Consider the following 21,102-nt stretch of genomic DNA (forward strand, 5'->3'; position numbering starts at 1 on the left):
CTGATTTCAAAACAAAATGGAATGCATTCTGATTCATATAGTAAAGACATGAGGTGAGTATCAAAATAGTTTTATAAGATGCCCTTGCCTTAAAGTTGAACCTCGGATAGATATTTAGTATAATAGCCTATACTGTCAACTCAAAATATGGTATTCTGTTCTTATAGCCTACATTTTCTGTATCATAATGAGACTAAATGAAACAACATACAGTGGGGGGAAAAAAGTATTTAGTCAGCCACCAATTGTGCAAGTTCTCCCACTTAAAAAGATGAGAGAGGCCTGTAATTTTCATCACAGGTACACGTCAACTATGACAGACAAAATGAGAAAAAAAAATCCAGAAAATCACATTGTAGGATTTTTAATGAATTTATTTGCAAATTATGGTGGAAAATAAGTATTTGGTCAATAACAAAAGTTTCTCAATACTTTGTTATATACCCTTTGTTGGCAATGACACAGGTCAAACGTTTTCTGTAAGTCTTCACAAGGTTTTCACACACTGTTGCTGGTATTTTGGCCCATTCCTCCATACAGATCTCCTCTAGAGCAGTGATGTTTTGGGGCTGTCGCTGGGCAACACGGACTTTCAACTCCCTCCAAAGATGTTCTATGGGGTTGAGATATGGAGACTGGCTAGGCCACTCCAGGACCTTGAAATGCTTCTTACGAAGCCACTCCTTCGTTGCCCAGGCGGTGTGTTTGGGATCATTGTCATGCTGAAAGACCCAGCCACGTTTCATCTTCAATGCCCTTGCTGATGGAAGGAGGTTTTCACTCAAAATCTCACGATACATGGCCCCATTCATTCTTTCCTTTACACGGATCAGTCGTCCTGGTCCCTTTGCAGAAAAACACGTCTGGCACTGCAGGATTTGAGTCCCTGGCGGCATAGTTTGTTACTAATGGTAGGCTTTGTCACTTTGGTCCCAGCTCTCTGCAGGTCATTCACTAGGTCCCCCCGTGTGGTTCTGGGATTTTTGCTCACCATTCTTGTGATCATTTTGACCCCACGGGATGAGATCTTGCGTGGAGCCCCAGATCGAGGGAGATTATCAGTGGTCTTGTATGTCTTCCATTTCCTAATAATTGCTCCCACAGTTGATTTCTTCAAACCAAGCTGCTTACCTATTGCAGATTCAGTCTTCCCAGCCAGGTGCAGGTCTACAATTTTGTTTCTGGTGTCCTTTGACAGCTCTTTGGTGTTGGCCATAGTAGAGTTTGGAGTGTGACTGTTTGAGGTTGTGGACATGTGTCTTTTATACTGATAACAAGTTCAAACAGGTGCCATTAATACAGGTAACAAGTGGAGGACAGAGGAGCCTCTTAAAGAAGAAGTTACAGGTCTGTGAGAGCCAGAAATCTTGCTTGTTTGTAGGTGACCAAATACTTATTTTCCACCATAATTTGCAAATAAATACATTAAAAATCCTACAATGTGATTTTCTGGATTTTTTTTCCTCAATTTGTCTGTCATAGTTGACGTGTACCTATGATGAAAATTACAGGCCTCTCTCATCTTTTTAAGTGGGAGAACTTGCACAATTGGTGGCTGACTAAATACTTTTTTTCCCCACTGTAGGCCAAATGGATTTTGTGATGTCCTTTATTAAGACTGTTAAAATGTAGGGGAAAAGGCTGACATTTTATATAAACATTGGATTTCTATGGTCCGAATTTCATAATCATTTTCAGACGTTTTTCATTGGTACTGTAGACCTACCCTTGTGTCTCTCCTCAATCGTAGAGCCTGCTCACTGATGTCAATACCAAAGCTGATAATTGTGACTTGATTGAATTGGAACAATGTTAATAATGATAATAGTGATGATGGTGAGAGCCCAGTATAGCCTAACCCTTTAATCATAGGCTATTGTTACTTTGTGTCTCTAAAATCACATTGTTTCCATTTCTATAGTCGTGACAAATAGTCTGTTTTAACTGAAACATCCAAATGTCAGCCTTTTACCAGATCAATTTTTTCCTCATGAAATGTTTTATTTTCATAATTCAGTATGCTATAGCCTATAGATAATGTTCTGCCCATATGCACACGTTTATTTTAGGCCATATAAAGAACAACTAGGCATGATTTAAGAAAAAGCAGTAAACAGACACAACATTGTTTCACATTCTTTAATAAAAGGCTCAGAAACAGGCAACAGGCAATACAGTTGGCTTCACAGTTTCCCTGCCAAATAGGCCTACAAGGAAACTCAACATACCTCTATGAAGTTGATTGCACGAGGGGGTCTGAGTGCTGCGTAGTACCTTCCACAAAAAGTTTTGCTCTAAAGAAATACACGTAAGCCTCTTTATCACAGTTTCCCACCACGACAACCTGCCACGTGACGTCTCTCTCTCTCTCCCCCCTGATTAACACACAGCACTCATTTATTGAAAGGCAATACATTTTCCCCCAACACAACAACATGTAAGCACACAAAAAAAATGGTGTGCTCCTCTTTACGTGGGGAGTGATTGCTTGTGAGATGTCCTCCCAGGATGAAAACAAACTAATAATGTCAACATTTCCCTTTGGGCTTTGGAAATTGCTTTGAAAATTGCTGGAGATTGGCAGGGAAAGTTTGTATTTTGACAGGGGTATTTGACGTGGCTGGGTTGAATGAATGAACAAGTATATGTGTGTATGTGTGTGTACATGTTTCACTATACTTGTGAGTACCAAAAGCCCTCACAAGAATAGTAAACCAACTAAAATTCAAAGAAGTGAGGACATTTTGCCAATCCTCACTTGTAAAAAGGCTATTCTAGGCTTAGAGGATAGGGTTAGAATTAGGGTTAGTTGTTAGGGTTAGGGAAAATAGGATTTTGAATGGTAATCAATTGTTGGTCCCCAAAAAGTCCTCTCAAGAATAGTAAGGAGTGTGTGTGTGTGCACTGTACCATTAAAAAGCCTCCATAGCTATGACAGTGGTTTTTCTGTGTTAGCTTAGCTATGATTTGGACTGAGCAATTAGAAGTTCAGTGTCACCTAGAGGTGTGTGTGTGTGTGCTGCCTGTGTGTGTACCAACTGACATAACTTATTAGTATGCACTGGTCAGCCACATCCAAACAGTTTGATTGCTGTCATCAGAGCATGTTAAATGGTCATTTCCACACCTTCACTCACGGGTTGTTGTTGTTTTAACAGAGAAGGACAAAGTCTAGGTGGGCTTTTTCTCCTGTTTTAGTTGGTGAGGTGTGTGTGCGGTGTGAAGTGTTTGTTGTGCGATTACACGCCTGTGGATCAGATTCGCCTGCTCCTGTAGTTTGGGGCATCAGTGCAGACACAGTCTCACTCTGATGGACCGATAAAACAAACACACACACACACTGTTGTCTGGAGGAGAGATACAGGAAGCAGCAGACAGTGTGTGATTGGACTATGAAAGGAGATTGCTTTGATTACCACATTTTAATTAACCTAGCCTCTCCTGCATCCTCCCCTGTGGATCTGCAAAGTATGTCATGTCTACTTGCTTCTGTTATGGTTCTAAATGTGAATGTCTATGTGTGTGTGTGTCGGTGTGTGTGTTTGTGTAGGTTTGTCCTTGTCTTTCTGCACTAAACATTCAGGAACCTGTGTTTGTGTGTCGGCCCCTCAATGCTCTTATTGAATGATTCTTAGAGAACATGTATAAAGTGCCACTGAAGACTGTAGTAATACATTTTACCATGCTACAGTACACCCACGTGAAAGTGAAACATTTTCAAGAGAAAAGGGATTTTTGGCGGCTGTTACCTACATGTTAATCTCCACTTCATTGCACATAAAGGAAGGCCTGTTATGAATAAGACTGGATGTATATATTATTTAGACGGCTTCCTCTGTTGAACACTTACAGCTGAGCTGGAGGAATCACAGCTAAAGAGCCTTTCCTGGGAAGCCTTACACACATGTGCACTCCACACAAACACTCACGTACGTACATAACACACACACATGCACATGCAGACACACATGGACGCACGCAGTCACGGACGTACGTAACACTCTCTCTCTCACGCACACACACACACACACATAGCTGGGAGTTCCTGTTTAGTTTGGAACTCTCCTCCCTATTAGGGGTTCTAGGGGTTCTGTTTGTTTTCTATAATGTATGATGGAAGTCCTGCTCCTTCTGTTCTCTCTTCTCTCCCTACTTAAGAACAAATGTTTCTGTTGACATTCTCTCACTATTTAAGAACCAACCTCTCTCAGGACCATAACACTTGTCTCACACACAATGCACGCACGCATACACACTCACATATGGCCTCGCAGACACACCGTTGCAGACAGGCGGCTGCTCAATATTCCTGCTCAGTTAGTTAAGTCAGTTATTACATACTAGCTGCCTTCCAAACTTCTTCGAGTTTTTTATATCTGTGCACGCGCACACGCTGCCTTAAGATTTTAAGTCAAATCCAATCTGGATTTTATGCTGAGTTAACTTCATCTAAAGTTACTTCAACCTAGTTGAACTGACACATTTGGATTTGGTGACTTGTTGAGTGAACGGTAAAATATGGTAAATATACAACAACAAGTTAATATATATTTACAGCTATATTTAGGCAGTTTTCTGCTATAGTCTGATTACTTGGGACTCCACCTCACCTACGATTCGAACTCCCAGAGACCTGTATTTCCTTCTACAACACCAGGTCTGTGGCCATGACATAGATTGGCCACAAATTTATTGGCAAGAATACAATTCTTCTGAAGTTGCCCAGAATCAAGTCAATAATTGTCAGATTATCTGACAACACCAACGTAAATATAGCAGTGCTTAGGTACACTTGACGTAAAATATGTTGTACTTGTGCCAACCATAAGTGGAAGCGTTGTACCAGTTTAAGTGGTTTATGGTTAGGTTAATGAAGGTTGAGCACCTCTTTTGTCCACTTGCAGTCCTGCAATCTTTGTAAGAGCTGGTGACAAAGAGTTGCACTGTAAAGAGGTTACTGTGCATTTTACAGCCAACTATCTGTCAGTAAGTTACTGTCATTTCATAAAAGCTTTGTGATGATAACTTGTAAAAACACTTCACAAGGAAGTCATTCTCTGCTGTGAGAACGTTTGGTACTCAGCCCTACCTAGGATTTGAATTCCCAGCCTCAACTTCCACTAACGGTTGGCACAAATTTTAGACTATGCCCAAGTATGCTAATGAGCACCCGGCCCCAAATGCCCCACCTACATTTCAAAGCGTATTGATGATTGTACCTTATTCAAAATATTGTGTAGAAATGTACCATTATACTAGATTATCTGTGTACATTTGATATTTTTGTACCCCAGGCAACAACACTGTACCGTAACTGTACCATTATTTTTGAGATTGTGTAGATGGATATACTGTATGTTCTTGGTTATAAATATGTACCTGGTGGAACTGCAGAAACATTGATGCATCTGTGACCAAGAGGTTGCAAATTCAAATCCCCAGAGCATTTATGCACACTTTACGTCAAGTATCCCTGAGCACTGCTATTTTTACGTTGACGTTGTCAGATAATCTGACAATTATTGACTAGATTCTGAGCAACATTTAGCAAAGTGTCAAATGTATTAATGCCAATAAATCTGTGGCCAATCTCTGTCAGTTCCAAAGACCTGGTGGAGTAGCAGGAAATTCATATTGCTGGTAACCAAAAGGGTGTGAGTTCAAATCCCAGTTCAGGTTGAGTCACAAATGTGCTCACAATATAGGATTATGCAATATGTATTTTATTATTTTTCATTTTAAATGTTATTTTTATTATTAAAAAAAAAATAGCTTACGGCACCTGGTATTCCCAGGAGGTCTCCCGTCCCAGTACTAACCAGGCGTGTTAAGGCCAACTGTGCGCTGTCCTATGAGGCTCCCGGTCATGGCCGGTTGCGACACAGCCTGCGGTGCAGTACTTTTGACCGCTGTGCCACCCAGGACCCCAAAATATTGCAGTATGTGCCACTCCAGGACCTTAATGTGCTTCTTCTTGAGCCACTCCTTTGTGGCCTTGGCCGTGTGTTTTGGGTCATTGTCATGCTGGAATACCCATCCACGACCCAATTTCAATGCCCTGGCTGAGGGAAGGAGGTTCTCCCCCAAGATTTGACGGTACATGGCCCCGTCCATCGTCCCTTTGATGCAGTGAAGTTGTCCTGTCCCCTTAGCAGAAAAACACCCCCAAAGCATAATGTTTCCACCTCCATGTTTGACGGTGGGGATGGTGTTCTTGGGGTCATAGGCAGCATTCCTCCTCCTCCAAACACGGCGAGTTGAGTTGATGCCAAGGAGCTCGATTTTGGAACACTTTCACCCAGTTCTCCTCTGAATCATTCAGATGTTCATTGGCAAACTTCAGACGGCCCTGTATATGTGCTTTCTTGAGCAGGGGGACCTTGCGGGCGCTGCAGGATTTCAGTCCTTCACGGCGTAGTGTGTTACCAATTGATTGACAGTTATTTTGTGTTTCTTCCATTTGCGAATAATCGCACCAACTGTTGTCACCTTCTCACCAAGCTGCTTGGCAATGGTCTTGTAGCCCATTCCAGCCTTGTGTAGGTCTACAATCTTGTCCCTGACATCCTTGGAGAGCTCTTTGGTCTTGGCCATGGTGGAGAGTTTGGAATCTGATTGATTGGTTGCTTCTGTGGACAGGTGTCTTTTATACAGGTAACAAGCTGAGATTAGGAGCACTCCCTTCAAGAGTGTGCTCCTAATCTCAGCTCGTTACCTGTATAAAAGACACCTGGGAGCCAGAAATCTTTCTGATTGAGAGGGGGTCAAATACTTATTTCCCTCATTAAAATGCAAATCAATTTATAACATTTTTGACATGCGTTTTTCTGGATTTTGTTGTTGTTATTCTGTCTCTCACTGTTCAAATAAACCTACCATTAAAATTATAGACTGATCATTTCTTTGTCAGTGGGCAAACGTACAAAATCAGCAGGGGATCAAATACTTTTTTCCCTCACTGTATATATTACTGAGGAAAAAAATGAATTTAATCAATTTTAGAACAAGGCTGTAATGTAATAATGTGGAAAAATACTTTCCGAATGCACTGTATGGTGTAGCGTTAAGATTTCCCTTCACTGGAACTAATGGGCCTAGTCGGAACCATGACAACTTTACAGTTGGCACTGTGTATTGGGGCAGGTAGCGTTCTCCTGGCATCCGCCAAACCCTGATTTGTCCGTCGGACTGCCAGATTGTGAAGTGTGATTCATCACTCCAGAGAACGCGTTTCCACTGCTCCAGAGTCCAATGGTGGTGAGCTTTACACTCCTCCAGCCAAAGCTTGGCATATGCTCATGGTGATCTTAGGCTTGTGTACGGCTGCTCGGCCATGGAAACCCATTTCATGAAGCTCCCGACAAACAGTTATTGTGCTGACGTTGCTTCCAGAGGTTATTTGGAACTCGGTAGTGACTGTTGCAACCAAGAACAGACGATTTTTACACGCTTCAGCACTTGGCGGTCCCGTTCTGTGAGCTTGTGTGGCCTACCTCTTCACGGCTGAGCCGTTGTTGCCCCTAGACGTTTCCACTTCACAATAACAGCACTTACAGTTGACCGTGGCAGCTCTAGCAGGGCAGAAATGTGATGAACTGACTTGTTGGAAAGGTGCCATTCTACTGCCAGTGTTTGTCTATGGAGATTGCATGGCTGTGTGCTCGATTTGATACACCTGTCAGCAACGGGTGTGGCTGAATAACCGAATACACTCATTTGAAGGGGTTTCCATATACTTTTGTATATATAGTGTACTTCTCCTGTAAAATTACAATAACTTACTTGCTACTGAGTTGCTGTTAAAATACAGAAAATACACATATACACATACTAATCAGGGGAAATGGGAACCAGGTGTGCGTAATGAGACAAGACAGTCCGGGGTTGGTGGTAATGATCCAGGTCAGTGACGCCTAGAAGACTGGTGACATAGACCTCCGGAGCTGGTGAACGGAATGAGCAGCAGTACCGGGGGGATCCGTGACAGTACCCCCCCACCGACATGCTGCACCAGCAGCAGGACGACACTGGCCTCGGGGACGACCACAGGAACGCGGTGCGGGTCAGTCAGGGCGCCGACGGTGAAAATCCCTGGTCAGCAGAGCGTCCAGGATGTCCACCGCAGGAACCCAGCACCGCTCCTCTGGGCCGTACCCCTCCCAGGCACTGGAGACGCCCGATGCCTCGAATCCAGGACTTCACGGACCAAGTACGCCGGACCTCCCTCGATGTCCAGATGAGGAGGCGGAGCGTCACTGGGTCCAGCCTCTGCGTCGGGTTAATGCGGTAATCAGCAGGGAGTTGCAAACGGTACGTTACCTCATTAACCCTCCTCAGGATGTTTAAACAGCCCCACAAACCACGGACTCAGCTTCCGGCAGGGCAAGCGGAGGGGCAGGTTCCGGGTGGAGAGCCAGACCCGGTCGCCTGGAGAGAAAACAGGCGCCTCACTGCGTTGGAGGTCGGCCTATTTCTTGTGCCGACGCACGGCCCACTGAAGACGAGTGTGCGCAGCTTTCCAGATCTCCTCAGCGCGCCGAACCCACACAGTATTTATTTACTGTAAAATTATCATTTTATCAGTATCATAACATTTACAGTAATTGCGTACAGTGTAGCTTTGTAAGCACAACTTTAAAGCATCAGTTGAAGCATATTGATTTGACTACAAGTATCAAGTTCACTATACTAAGTTGAAGTAACTTTAGATTAAGTTAACACGGAATCCGGATTGGACTTGATTTAAAATTTTAAGGCAGCAGGATAACACACTTTTTTGTTGACGCAACAAATCTTTTTAAACAATGACCAATTGCAGTATGTTTCAGTTAAGTTGACTTTGGAAAATTTGCTGAAACAACTAAAAGGCAAAATACCTTTTTACAGTGTACATGCGCATGCACACTTAGCCATTCACTGTGTCTTTGGTGTTTTATTATTAAGACCCTATTGCCGTGACAGGGAACAGAAATCCAAGTGAAAGAGAAACTCTGAGCTGAGGTAAATTGGGAATGTACTGTCAGCAGTTTTACTGACAAAGGCAGTCTGTGTGTGTGTGTGTGTGTGTGTGTGTGTGTGAGGGGATATACAGGCTATTGGTAGTGAAAGATAAGCCTTAGGATTGCTGTGGCAGAGAGCTGTGTGCTGCTGGCTGGGGTGATAATGACCCTATCATGCCTGTTGACTCTCTCTGGATGACTGGGTGGCAAATCTTCTCTATGATTGTGTGTGTGTGTGTGTGTGTAGGGGGACGATATTTATAAACTTTTTTGCTGTTCTAGCCCAACTTTATACTACTAGTCTGCGCATCCTGCATTGGTGTAGACTGGTGTAGACTCAGGAGGTGTGTATGCGTGCGTGTTGAAAGGGCTGATTGACTTTGTCCTCCTCTTATCAGGGCTGTATCACTCAGATTCTCAGCAGCAGGCTGTGCTTTTGTCTCCTCTGGACCAGCAATCATCCTCCTAAATCAATATCTGCCCCTGCAAGACCAGACACACACTGCCCTTTATCACTATTAGGACTGAGAGATTTGGACAGTTTCTCTTCAAATTCAACTAAAACCCACATCTGTTGTTTTAAGTGGGTTATTATTCTCTGTTTTCTAAGATGTTTGTGTGTTTGTGTATCGGGCACGTGTGTGTGTGTTCTTGAGTTTGAGGAGAGAGGTTTCTCTCCGTCTTTGTCGCCTCAGTGCTGTAAGTGTGTGTGCGTGTGTGTGTTTCTGCCATCATTTCGTGTGTGTTTGTGTGTGTTATCTAACCTAATGTGGGACCTTACACTACCGGTCAGAAGTTTTAGAACACCTACTCATTCAAGGGTTTTTCTTTATTTTTACTATTTTCTACATTGTAGAATAATAGTGAAGACATCAAAACTATGAAATAACACATATGGAATCATGTAGTAACCAAAAAAGTTTTAAACAAATCAAAATATATTTTATATTTTATATTCTTCAAATAGCCACGCTTTGCCTTAATAACAGCTTTGCACACTCTTGGCATTCTCTCAGCCAGCTTCACCTGGAATGCTTTTCCAACAGTCTTGAAGGAGTTCCCACATATGCTGAGCACTTGTTGGCTGCTTTTCCTTCACTCTGCGGTCTGACTCATCCTAAACCATCTCAATTTGGTTGAGGTCGGGTGATTGTGGAGGCCAGGTCATCTGATGCAGCACTCCATCACTCTCCTTCTTGGTCAAATAGCCCTTACACAGCCTGGAGGTGTGTTGGGTCATTGTCCTGTTGAAAAACAAATGATAGTCCCACTAAGCCCAAACCAGATGGGATGGCGTATCACTTCAGAATGTTGTGGTAGACATGCTGGTTAAGTGTGCCTTGAATTCTAAATAAATCACAGACAGTGTCATCAGCAAAGCACCCCCCACACCATAACACCACCTCCTCCATGCTTTACAGTGGGAAATACACATGCAGAGATCATCCGTTCACCCACACCGCGGTTGGAACCAAAAATCTCCAATTTGGACTCCAGACCAAAGGACAGATTTCCACCGGTCTAATGTCCATTGCTCGTGTTTCTTGGCTCAAGCAAGTCTCTTCTTCTTATTGGTGTCCTTTAGTAGTGCTTTCTTTGCAGAAATTCGACCATTAAGGCCTGATTCACACAGTCTCATCTGAACTGTTGATATTCAGGCTGGTAACTCTAATGAACTTATCCTCTGCAGCAGAGGTAACTCTGGGTCTTCCATTCCTGTGGCGGTCCTCATGAGAGCCAGTTTTATCATAGCGCTTGATGGTTGTTGCGACTGCACTTGAAGAAACTTTCAAAGTTCTTGAAATGTTCCATATTGACTGACCTTCATGTCTTAAAGTAATAATAATAATAATATGCCATTTAGCAGACGCTTTTATCCAAAGCGACTTACAGTCATGCGTGCATACATTTTTGTGTATGGGTGGTCCCGGGGATCGAACCCACTACCTTGGCGTTACAAGCGCCGTGCTCTACCAGCTGAGCTACAGAGGACCAAAGTAATGATGGACTGTCGTTTCTCTTTGCTTATTTGAGCTGTTCTTGCCATAATATGGACTTGGTCTTTTACCAAATAGGGCTATCTTCTGTAAACCCCCCATACCTTGTCACAACACAACTGATTGGCTCAAACGCATTAAGAAGGAAAGAAATTCCACAAATTAACTTTTAAGAAGTTAACACCTGTTAATTGAAATGTATTCCAGGTGACTACCTCATGAAGCTGGTTGAGAGAATGCCAAGAGTGTGCAAAGCTGTCATCAAGGCAATTGGTGGCTATTGGAAGAATCTCAAATATAAAATATATTTTGATTTGTTTAACACCTTTTTGGTTACTACATAATTCAATATGTTATTTCATAGTTTTGATGTCTTCACTATTATTCTACAATGTAGAAAATAGTAAAAATAAAGAAAAACCCTTGAATGAGTAGGTGTTCTAAAACTTTTGACTGGTAGTGTATATATAAAGGTGTTAATCCAGTTTGCAGTGCAGAGAAATTATCCATATCTTGCTGTAGGAGCCACAGCTCCACCTCCACCACTCCTCCAAGTCCCTCTAGTCTAACTTCTGTTGTTCTCCCTCCTATAACTAGATTACACCATGTTTATAGCTGATGTGGAACTGCTGTAGGCCTTTATTGATGACGTTAGCCAGCTATAACTAGTAGTGATGAACCACAGTTTCGGGAGTGTATGGGGAGAGGCAAGCAGTGTGTCAGTTTGATAGAATAGTTTTGAGAAACAATATATTTTTTAAAGTGAATCTCGGTGCAAAAAGACAATAATTAGAGAAAATGGTTGTCATAACAATGTTTATTTGTTTACGTCCCCTTGTACATACAGCGGGTTTGGTACCTTAGAGAGGATGCTGTTTTAAAGCTTTCCAGGGAGTGGTCCTCTGTAGCTCAATTGGTAGAGCATGGCGCTTGCAACGCCAGGGTAGTAGGTTCGATCCCCGGGACCACCCATACGTAAAAATGTATGCGCACATGACTGTAAGTCGCTTTGGATAAAAGCGTCTGCTAAATGGCATATTATTATTATTATTATTATTATTATTATTATTATTATTATTATTATTATTATTATTTAACCGCTCTGCTCTCTGACCCATGCCTCCAACAGACAATTAGAGCTGTGTGAAAAATAACGGCTCATCAAACAGTTGTTGGTTCTTACTTTAACTACCGACAAGACAATACTCCTCTGCATAATATTCCAGTGATAATGGTGTGTGTGTTTGTTTATTGTTGTGCCAGGCCTATCAAACACTTCCTATTATTAATATTGCTCATTATGTTGGGCGGCAGGTAGCATAGGGGTTAGAGCGTTTAGCCAGTAACCAAATGGTAGTTAGCTCGAATCCCCGAGCCAACAAGGTGATTTTTTTTTTGATGTGCCCTTGAGCAAGGCACTTCATCCTAATTGCTCCAGGGTCGCCATTGATAATGGCTGACCCTGGCCGTGACCCCTCTTTCGGGGGATGTCTCAGGGGGAGTTAGGATTTGTGAAAAAACACATTTCCATTTCACACATACGTATAATCCACAATTGTACATGTGTGAAACAGGACAAATATAAACACCCATCAAATTATTATTATTCCCAAAGTAATTGTTTGCCTCTCTCTACCCCCTCTCTCTCCAGCTCTCCCCATGGTGAGGAATTGTAATGATCCTACTCCGACCCCTCAGAGCAGGTCTATGGGGGATGTGGAGGAGCTGGCTGCCAGCTATGAACGCAAACTCATAGAGGTGGGTACTACTACTACTGTTACTGTCTGGCTCAGTCTTACTCCAACCAGTCCTTAGGCAGCTGAGTTGGCTGCATTTCATTCCAGTCTTACTCCAACCAGTCCTTAGGCAGCTGAGTTGGCTGCATTTCATTCCAGAAAGTAGCTTTCTCCCTTCTACCCTCATTCACTCCCTTTGATGGAGCTGATGGATAAGTCATGGATCTCTATGCATATGGCAGTAACTAGTTGGAGCTCAAATGTTTATTATTTTCTACTGAGCCATTTACTTTATGTTCGTATTCTTATCTTTTGTTATTTCTCATTGTTGTTGCATTGTCGAGAAGGAACCCGCAAGTAAGCATTTCATTGGAAGGTGTATACCATGTGTATCCTGTACATACGACTAATACAGGCAAACCAGTATGAAAATGTATGCACTCACTAACTGTAAGTCGCTCTGGATAAGAGCGTCTGCTAAATGACTTAAATGTAAGTACAACTTGAAACTATCTACCCAGTCATCACAGATCAATGAAGGGGATTGCTTTCACCAATCCAGCCTGGTCAGATCACTCAGTGATTACTTCAAGAAAGGATTTCTAAAGTATTCAAAGTCACAGAGTTTGTAGGGAGCTGATGCAAAGTTCCAATTCTGTTTTTACACATGATGATGCAGTCACTCAGAGACAGAGCCAGGGAGTGGGTGGTTCTGGGAGTTCTTGGCATGCTGGGTAACTAATGACCAACCGACGGTGTGACACTCTGTGCTGAGAGACAATGACATCACCAAACCCCGGGAACACCGTCCGCCTCTATTTTAATGAGGTCGCAGTCAATTATTCATAAGTGTTTTATATTTCTTTAATAAGAAATAATTCAGTTTGTGTTTGGGAAAACTATCACTTCACTTATTTATGCATTTATGTATGTCTTTCTTATCGTGTTTACTTATTGATGGGTTAATTTGCTTGCCTGTCAGTCTCAATACGGCTTTCCTAAACATGCTGGGACGGGGACTGCTGTTTTCTCTTTAAATCCCAGTTCAACGGTATGACAACTTTATTTAAATGGCCTGGCAGACAGTGTACATTTTTATTTTGTCCTCCACATTATGTTCCTAACTGGTTTGCCTGTTTATGTTCTCTCTGAAGTCATGGTAACATGCAGATGGTTAGACTACAGCAGCTTGGGTAGTACTGTTGGCTGTTGCTATTGACGATGGGTTTTACTGGTGGCCACAGTGAAATGGTTGGAAAATATAGGAGATTTGCTTTCGTTAGGAATATGTAATAACCACATGTATAACCAAAGGTATTTATAACCAAGTTCAGAGGTGTGATATGAGATACTATAATATTGTAAGATACTATTATGGGATATAGTAGTCTTTTTTTGGAGAAGAGATGGATATGTGTTTGAGGATGTTTGTTCTACAATGAGATTTGTGTGTGTGTGTTGTAACAGTGAGATATGTGTGTGTGTTGTAACTGTGAGATATGTGTGTTTGTGTGTGTGTGGTATAACAGTGAGATATGGGTCGGGGACTCCTGTGGGATCTCTGCATCTTCCTTTTGATCTGTTCTCTCTCTCATTAATTATCCAACAGCAAAAACACCACAACAATTACGAACAGACTTTCTTTCTGTTCAATTTAGAAAAGGCTCACAATAATACCAGCTTATGCCTGGAAACATGCTCCACTGTAGCCATTCCTATATTGATCTTAAATATGGTTGAGATGGATGGACTAAATAAGGCTCAACAAATTGCCAATTTGTGTGTGGGTCTGCATGTACGTGCTCGTGAATGTACGTGCGCGTGCCTGTGTGTGTTCTTGCATGCGTGCCCATCTGAGTGGACAGCTTAGTCCTCTACCCGCCCCCTCCTCCTCCTTCCCCACCACCTGTCTCCCTGCTCATGTCACTTCCTGTTTGTGGAGATTGCTGGGTAAAGTGAGTCAGTGAGAGAGCGACAGTGTGCACCCAGACACTGACACCAATCTCCCCCCTCTCGTCCTCCCTCCATTCCTCCCTTGCCTTCACATTCATCCCCCTATCTGCCACACACATTCATCCATCCCTCTCTCACGCTACCGCTCTGAGGGAAAGCTAAGCTTGTCGTCTCTTCTTTCCACTTCTGTCTGTTCTCTCTCTTCAGACTCGTTTCACATTCAATTACTTGCGTTAGATAGCAGGTCAACTATGGTGGCCGTTTCTGCTTAGGATGGGACTTCTCTGTACAGGCTCCCAGCTCAGCACTGCAACTCTGCTCGCCTCACACTAACTGCTGCTCGCTTCACACTACTGTCAGCCTGGGGAGAGAGAGAGAGAGGGAGGGGAGGAAGGGAGAGAGAGAGAGGGAGGGTGTGGGAGAAAGGGGTAGGGAACTGCCAGGATCACCTGCATCACAACAGGGCCATATAGAACTGTCATATGGCCCACAAACAGAGAGTGCCTTAGTTAGGAAACTGGTAATTCATTTTACTGTTAAGTTAGTTTGTAGGTCCTAAATAACGTAAAATAAACCTAAACTAACTGCTCTCAATAAGATGCATTGCTATTTCTGAGAGTTTTAATGGAAAAGCTGAATTAGAAAATGGACAACATTTCTAAATTCAAACCCAGTTAAACAAAACATTGAATGAATGAATGCAGTGACTTGGTCCTGTCTTCCCGACCAGCGCTGCATGGTGAGTAATGAGATTGAAAGTGTTGTCGAAACCGCATGTGAACTCATCGCCTGTTTAACTAAATTGGGAGCGCTAGCACGTGGCTGTGACTGACTGAAATAACATGTGCGGCTGCAGAATAACAAACTGATTAGCTCCCTCTCACTGAGAATTAATTGGGTTCGTTCACGCTTCAAATTAATTCATTTCTTAATGTCCTAGAGGTGATGAATGGATTGAGTTTTCCAGAATGATCTGATGTTCCGGAATGGTCTGATGTTCCTTCAGTGAGTTATGTTGTTCTGAGGTGGTAGCTAGGAACCTTTCTGTTGTGTTGTTCAGTGTTCCCCACAGGGAGGCTGTTGGACCTCGCTAGTGCTGTTGGTACTCCAAATGCCAGCTGAGTCATGTGTGTGCACGCAAGTGTGTGTGCACACACATGCACATGCGTCCATGTTTGTGTGTCCGTGTTTGTGTGTGTTTGTACCTGTGTGTGCGTACTCGTGTTTGTGTGTGTGTGGGTGGGTGGGTGTGTTCACATCATTCAACATGCCCTTTGTCTCTACCAGTCTCTGTAGAGTTAGACAACTTCAAGGAAGCTGCAGGTTCACTCCTGAGATGGGAAAGTTGAATGTTGAGTGCATTTCAAAGTAGAAGCAGTGGAAGCAGGAGTGTTTTGATGGTGCTGCCTTCAAAGATGTCAAGTTCTGCATTTGAATGCCCAACTCTATCTACCTGATCCTGAGGTCACTGTGTTTGAATTCATTAATCTGAAGTCTGGAAAGGTAAAAACTACTGGATTTATTAATAGTGACCTAGAAACGTAGGTGAATGTTGAAATGTTAGCTAAGTATTAAATAATTATAGCCAAGCTGGAAAACTATAACAAAGGAAAAGTTTGTTCCCTCACCTCTCCCAGATGCCATGTTGAGGTTATGTTTCAACGTTGTGCTATAAGATAAGGATTGTCTTCATTATTCCTTGTTTTTTAACTACTATAATTCTTTCTCTCCGTCATAATAACAGACAAAGATATTTCTTAAAGTAACCATTTTCAAACTAACCTGGTACTGAAGTGAATTCCTTTGTCATTCTCAAACTAACCAGGTACTGAAGTGAATTCCTTTGTCATTCTCAAACTAACCTGGTACTGAAGTGAATTCCTTTGTCATTCTCAAACTAGCCTGGTACTGAAGTGAATTCCTTTGTCATTCTCAAACTAACCAGGTACTGAAGTGAATTCCTTTGTCATTCTCAAACTAACCTGGTACTGAAGTGAATTCCTTTGTCATTCTCAAACTAGCCTGGTACTGAAGTGAATTCCTTTGTCATTCTCAAACTAACCTGGTACTGAAGTGAATTCCTTTGTCATTCTCAAACTAGCCTGGTACTGAAGTGAATTCCTTTGTCGTTTTCATCCCAAACATTCCTGTTAAAGCCAAATCCAACAACCAGGCTAAAACATTCTGTGTCACTTTAAAATGAAACTCTATGATGTCTAATTTTAACCCAGTGTGTTTGAGGTGGTATACTCCGTGTATTAGGGTCAGTGATGGCTACAGACATGTCAGAAATTACATCATTCACCTGTCGTACCCAGACGTCCCTGTCCTCAATCTACCCTGACACCTGATGTCCCCAGACAAATGAATGCATGTCACAGGTATCTGGCTGTCTCTGTTTGTGACACGCTGGTGGCAGAAACCTATCACCCTGTCCAGGTCTGTTAGGGACACTGACAGCTGATGTCGTGAGCAGCCTGGACTCAACCACTGTGTGTGTGTGCGTGCGTGCATGTGTTTGTGCGCATCCGATTAGCTGATTAGCCAAACTGTCACACTTATGGTTCCACTGTGTATCATTGTTGACTGGTTCTTGGAGTCTGTTGTTTCAGTTCATATACAGCTGCAAGGATCAGGTGTGTGTTCCAGACTGTAAATAACCCTGTGTGTGTGTGTGGGTGTGTTTTTACTAGGTGGCTGAGATGCATGGCGAGCTGATAGAGTTCAATGAGCGTCTGTACCGTTCTCTGATGGCCAAAGACCACCTCATCATCCAAATGAAACAGGAACTCATTGATCTCAGAGGACCAGTGAGTTACCCTCTACACACACACAAATGCCTGCATACACACACACACTACGGGAGATTGCCGGCCACTCGGTAACAAATCAACTGCCCAAGGCTACCTCTTATCCCAAAGCTCCAGCCCTCATCTGCTGGCCCAGCTCTGGCCGCACACTGGCTGGCTGACCAGGCGAGCTGTATGTGTGGTTCTCTGGTCCCTGGGACTGGAGCAGGAGGGGAGTAGAGGAGATGTGGCCCCCTCTACCCAGCCCTGTGGCCCTGTCCCTGGGGTGTGAGAGCCCAACTTCATCCTCTCTACACCAGACCCTTCTGTTCTATTCATAGACAGTCCACACATTGAAAATGAAAGACAAAAGGGTGTTGACACACACAAACACACACACACACACACCCATAGCCCCCGCCACACAGACACACACAAAGGATTACCCTTGCATGTGTCCCTGGGCCGTGGGGGAATTTGAGGAGAAGTGGCAGACATATTATAGGGATGGATCTCTTATAGCCACGCTGGGTAATAGTGTCCATCTCTGCCGCTGGCGCTCCCTCCTATCCAGGGACTAACAACAACAAGAGGTCCTATGGCGTCACACACTACACTATGAGTTCTAATAGTTTTTTGTAGTGTATACAGTACGTTGATGTGATAGTGGTGGTGATGGGGTGGGGAGGGGGGGCAGAGTACAGTAACGTCACAATGCTCTGCTCCACTGGTCACACAGACAGACACCAGGATCTACCCAACCCTGCTACTCAGACACAGAGGGTTCTGCAAAGTAAAAATGGATGAAGGGTAGCTTACATAGTAACGCAGTGACATTTTGTATAAACAGTAACATTTTGCTCTCTCTATCTCTCTCTCTCTCTCCGTCTCTCTCTCGCTCCATCTCCCTCTCCTTACTTTTGAATATAGGTTCCTGGTGACCTGAGCCAGACTTCTGACGACCCCAGCCTATCAGATTTTGAGACGTAAGCAGCTTCTATCTCCCCATATCTACATCTATATCTACATGAGCGGTGTCTATCTCTACTATATATATGTCTATGTGTATCTCTGGCACCACGGCTCAGCTCTATCATTGTCATCTCTGTCTCTATCACCTTAGTGAAAATATCTTTCTTCCTCTCTCGCTCCTGGTCTCTCCCTCTACCTCTCTGTTTGAAAATGTCTGACAGTGAGTGAGAATGACAGTGTTTCAAATAAGGGGAGGCCAACCCCAGCCATGTAGATCCCCTGTCAGAAGACACTAAATCATTTGATTATTCATGGTAGGCTATATACTCTGTATATTGTAAACATACAGTACTGTGTACACTGAGTGTACAAAATATATTTCCATGACATAGACTGACCAGGTGAATCCAGGTGTAAGCTATGATCTCTTATTGATTACTCAGTGTACAGTACCAGTCAAAAGTTTGGACACACCTACTCATTCAAGGGTTTTTCTTGATGTTTACTATTTTCTACATTGTAGAATAATAGTGAAGACATCAAAACTATGAAATAACACATATGGAATCATGTAGTAACCAAAAAAGTGTTAAACAAATCAAAATATATTTTATATTTGAGATTCTTCAAAGTAGCCACCCTTTGCCTTGATGACAGCTTTGCACACTTTTGCCATTCTCTCAACCAGCTTCATGAGGTAGTCACCTGGAATGCATTTCAGTTAACAGGTGTGCCTTGTTAAAAGTTCATTTGTGGAATTTCTTTCCTTAATGCGTTTGAGCCAATCATTTGTGTTGTGACAAGGTAGGGGTGGTATACAGAAGATAGCCCTATTTGGTAAAAGACCAAGTCCATATTATGGAAAGAACAGCTCAAATAAGCAAAGAGAAACGACAGTCCACCATTACTTTAAGACATGAAGGTCAGTCAATATGGAACATTTTCCAGAACTTTGAAAGTTTCTTCATGTCAAGGCGTGCTGTAGGTGTAGTGGTGGAATCAAACGCAGGACTCAGAACGATAATCCAAAGACTTGTATTACTGCCAAAACCAAGGCAAAAGGACAACTTGCCCGAAGGCGAAAAATACGCACGAAGGCGAAATAGCAACAGCGCACAAACAGGTGCGAAAATACTCCAACGCAGTGGAGAGAAGCTCAACCGAGCGAAACACACGACTGACGGAAAATAAATTACACACAACACTAGACAAACACAACGAGAAACTTATAGGACACTAATTACGCCAAAACAGAAACAGGTGTGAAAACAAACAGACAAAAGCAAACGAACATGAAACATACAACGGTGGCAGCTAGAATTCCGGAGACGACGAATGCCGAAACCTGCCCGAACAAGGGAGAGAGGCAGCCTCGGCCGAAACCGTGACAGTACCCCCCCCTTGACGCGCGGCTCCAGACGTGCGCCGACTCCGGCCTCGGGGACGACCAGGAGGACGCGGAGCAGGGCGCGTCGGATGCCCCCGATGGAATTCCGTCAGGAGCGACGGGTCCAAAATGTCTCTCCTCGGCACCCAGCACCGCTCCTCCGGACCGTACCCCTCCCACTCAACTAGATACTGGAGACCCCCCATCCGACGTCTCGAATCCAAAATGGACCTCACGGAGTACGCCGGTGCCCCCTCGATGTCCAATGGGGGCGGAGGAGTCTCCAAGATCTCATTTTCTTGGAGTGGGCCCGCTACCACCGGCCTGAGAAGGGACACATGGAACGAGGGGTTAATACACTTATACTCCACAGGTAGCTGTAATCTATAACATACCTCGTTCAACCTTCTCAGGACTTTAAATGGCCCTACAAACCGCCGACCCAGTTTCCGACAGGGCAGGCGGAGGGGCAGGTTTCTGGTAGAGAGCCAGACTCGATCACCAGGTGCGTACACCGGTCCCTCACTGCGGTGGAGATCAGCGCTCGCCTTCTGACGTCGGAGGGCCCGCTGCAGGTGGACGTGTGCAGCGTTCCACGTCTCCTCCGAGCGCCGCGCCCACTCATCCACCGCAGGAGCCTCGATCTGGCTCTGCTGCCAGGGTGCCAGAACCGGCTGGTAACCCAACACACATTGAAATGGAGTTAGGTTAGTGGAGGAATGGCGTAGGGAATTCTGGGCCATCTCGGCCCAGGGAACGTACCTTGACCACTCCTCCGGCCGGTCCTGGCAGTATGTTCTGAGAAACCTACCCACATCCTGGTTTACGCGTTCCACCTGCCCATTACTCTCCGGGTGGTAACCCGAGGTGAGGCTCACCGAGACCCCCAACCGCTCCATAAACGCTCTCCAGACTCTGGAGGTGAATTGGGGACCTCGATCAGCCACAATGTCCTCGGGCACCCCGTAGTGCCGGAACACATGGGTGAATAGTGCTTCGGCAGTCTGTAGGGCCGTAGGAAGACCCGGCATGGGGAGCAAACGACAGGCCTTAGAGAACCGGTCCACAACGACCAGGATGGTAGTATTCCCTTGGGAGAGGGGAAGGTCCGTTATAAAATCCACAGAGAGGTGGGACCATGGTCGTTGTGGAACGGGCAGGGGTAGCAACTTACCCCTAGGCAGATGTCTAGGCGCCTTACACTGGGCGCACACCGAGCAGGAGGAAACATAAACCCTCACATCCCTTGCCAACGTGGGCCACCAGTAC

The 21,102-nt window shown here is 44.0% G+C and overlaps 1 protein-coding gene across 1 annotated transcript in view; it reads left to right on the plus strand.

Annotated features, from left to right (window-relative positions):
- Nucleotides 1–21,102, plus strand: part of snx29 (sorting nexin 29) — a 103,425-nt gene that overhangs the window by 54,027 nt on the left and 28,296 nt on the right. The window contains exons 15-17 of the mRNA XM_084141778.1: nt 12,648–12,754; nt 17,379–17,495; nt 18,405–18,460. Of these exons, the coding sequence (XP_083997904.1) occupies nt 12,648–12,754; nt 17,379–17,495; nt 18,405–18,460 (280 nt within the window). The remainder of the gene's footprint in view (nt 1–12,647; nt 12,755–17,378; nt 17,496–18,404; nt 18,461–21,102) is intronic.

Source organism: Coregonus lavaretus, assembly GCF_964263955.1.
Source record: "Coregonus lavaretus genome assembly, chromosome: 25".
NCBI lineage: Eukaryota > Metazoa > Chordata > Actinopteri > Salmoniformes > Salmonidae > Coregonus > Coregonus lavaretus.